Source organism: Akebia trifoliata, chromosome 6, assembly GCF_017979445.1.
Source record: "Akebia trifoliata isolate Shusen 1 chromosome 6, ASM1797944v1, whole genome shotgun sequence".
Taxonomy (NCBI): domain Eukaryota; kingdom Viridiplantae; phylum Streptophyta; class Magnoliopsida; order Ranunculales; family Lardizabalaceae; genus Akebia; species Akebia trifoliata.
The window spans coordinates 10032752-10034893 of NC_141380.1; the positions used below are offsets into that span (position 1 = coordinate 10032752).

General features: G+C 35.8%; 1 protein-coding gene across 2 annotated transcripts; it reads left to right on the forward strand.

Annotated features, from left to right (window-relative positions):
* Positions 1-510: 510 nt before the first annotated feature.
* LOC147400163 (E3 ubiquitin-protein ligase PUB23-like) lies at positions 511-2142 on the forward strand. 2 transcript variants are annotated; one of them, XM_086446656.1, is made up of 2 exons: positions 511-809; positions 1446-2142. In XM_086446656.1, the coding sequence occupies exons 1-2, from the start codon at positions 683-685 to the stop codon at positions 1898-1900; spliced, it is 582 nt and encodes a 193-aa protein (XP_086302782.1). In that variant the 5' UTR covers positions 511-682; the 3' UTR covers positions 1901-2142. The 2 variants fall into 2 exon arrangements, with proteins under 2 accessions (XP_086302782.1, XP_086302781.1); XM_086446655.1 differs by having other exon boundaries at positions 512-2142.

Consider the following 2142-nt stretch of genomic DNA (forward strand, 5'->3'; position numbering starts at 1 on the left):
CCAAATGAGAGAAATTGAGAGAAACTCATTTATTTTCTCTTCTCTTCTCTTCTCTTCATTTCCATCAATTCAAACACAACGTAAAGGTTCAGATTGGTCTTAATTACTAAGATCCGAATCTGGACCTGCATGGAATCCAAATTTTCATCTAGACCTGAAGATGGATCTAATTAGATCCGACCCATTTTATTACTTGTATGATAGAGTTGCAAAGCTACTTTCATTTGAAGCCTAGATGATATCTCCCATTGGTTCATTGGAAATCATCAGCCCCACTAAACGTGTAACACGTGGCATCAGATGGAACCACTGAAAATAGTAAGGTGTTAAATACAAGTATACCAGACGTGCTTTATGGTTCCTTTAGTGGATTGACCATAGAAAATAAGACTCAGAATGTTGGACCAATACAAAGAAGACCAACCTCTTATATATTATAATATTTTTTAATACGTTTCTCATGTTTTTCATACAAATCTATCATAAATAAGCCGCTTTCTCTTACCATTGTAACTTGCAAATCTATATCTCCTTCCCAACTATCCACCAAAACTTCATTTGTCTGCAATTTGAGCTTATTATTTATCTTTCTTTAATTATATATATTATATAGTTTTTTTTTTTTTTTCCTCTCTACCCATCAAAAAGATATTATTTTTTTCTCTCAATTTTTCTAGTTTTCATGGATGATGTTGAAGTTCCTCAATTCTTCATCTGCCCCATATCTCTTCAGATCATGAAAGACCCAGTAACCATCATAACTGGTATCACATACGATCGAGAGAGTATTGAGCAATGGTTATCATCCGGTAAGAACTTGACTTGTCCGCTCACGAAACAACCCTTGCCGAAAGACCATTACTTAACCCCAAATCACACACTTGGACGACTAATTCAGGCTTGGTACACCGCCAATGCATCGAAAGTTGTCGACCGGAATTCCACTCCAAAATCGTCTATCGACAAGACCCATGTTCTTAAACTTCTTCAAGACCTATATGTTTCTCAATTGAAATTGAAATCGTTGAAAGAGCTCGAGAATCTTGCGTCTGAGAGAGAAAAGAATGGGAAGTGCTTGATAGAAGCTGGTGTAGCAAAGGCCATGGTGTCAATGATAGTAAAATGTTTCAAGAAAGATGAAACCAATGGTCTTGAAGAAGCTCTAAATGTTCTTCACCTTGTTCAGATTCCTATGGGTGACATTAGAATTCTTACTATAGAAAACTATGCTTTTTTCGATTCAATTACATGGGTTTTACAACATGAGATGGATAATCATGTAGTGTTGAAAACCCATGCACTTTCAATCATGGAATCCATCATTGAAGTTACAAGTTTAAATATACTAGATAAATTAAAGCCCGAATTCTTCAAAGCAATACTAAAGGTAATAAAAGATCATATTTCGAGACAAGTTACTAAGGTTGCCTTGCATGTATTAGTAGGAGCTTGCCCTTATGGAAGAAACAAAACGAAGATCATTGAAGCCGGTGCAGTTTTTGATCTCATCGAACTTGAACTTGGTATGCCCGATAAGAGGACAACAGAGCTTATCATGGGTATATTAGATCATTTATGTTCTTGTGCAGATGGAAGAGCTAAGTTTCTTGATCATGCAGCTAGCATTGCCATGCTCACAAAGAGAATTCTTAGGGTTTCTCCCATGGTTGACGATGGAGCTGTTCGGATTTTTGCAACGATCTGTAAGTTCTCAGCAACAAATGAGGTTCTTAAAGAGATGTTGAAGGTTGGAGCTGTGTCAAAGCTATGTATGGTTCTTCAGGCACAAAGTGAAGCAAATTTGAAAGAAAAGGCAAAAGTGGTTCTTAGGTTACACAATAATATATGGAGTAATTCTCCTTGCATTCAAGTTTATCTGTTAACAAGGTATCCTAGATAAGACAGGAAGAATTTATTTTTTCCAGAGAACCCATTTCGCTTCATCCAGTCAGGTTAAAAAAATTATTTGTGCCTGGATGAAACAAAATAAGCTCCGAGGTTATTAATTACATTCTTTTCTTGTAGACATGCTAGTCTTGAAGTAGTTGAGGGGTTTATATATATTTTGTGTGGATCTTTCTGTTATTAATTGAATAAGTACTACGTATAGTGTGGTAACCAATTAATCTTTTCCAACTTAAA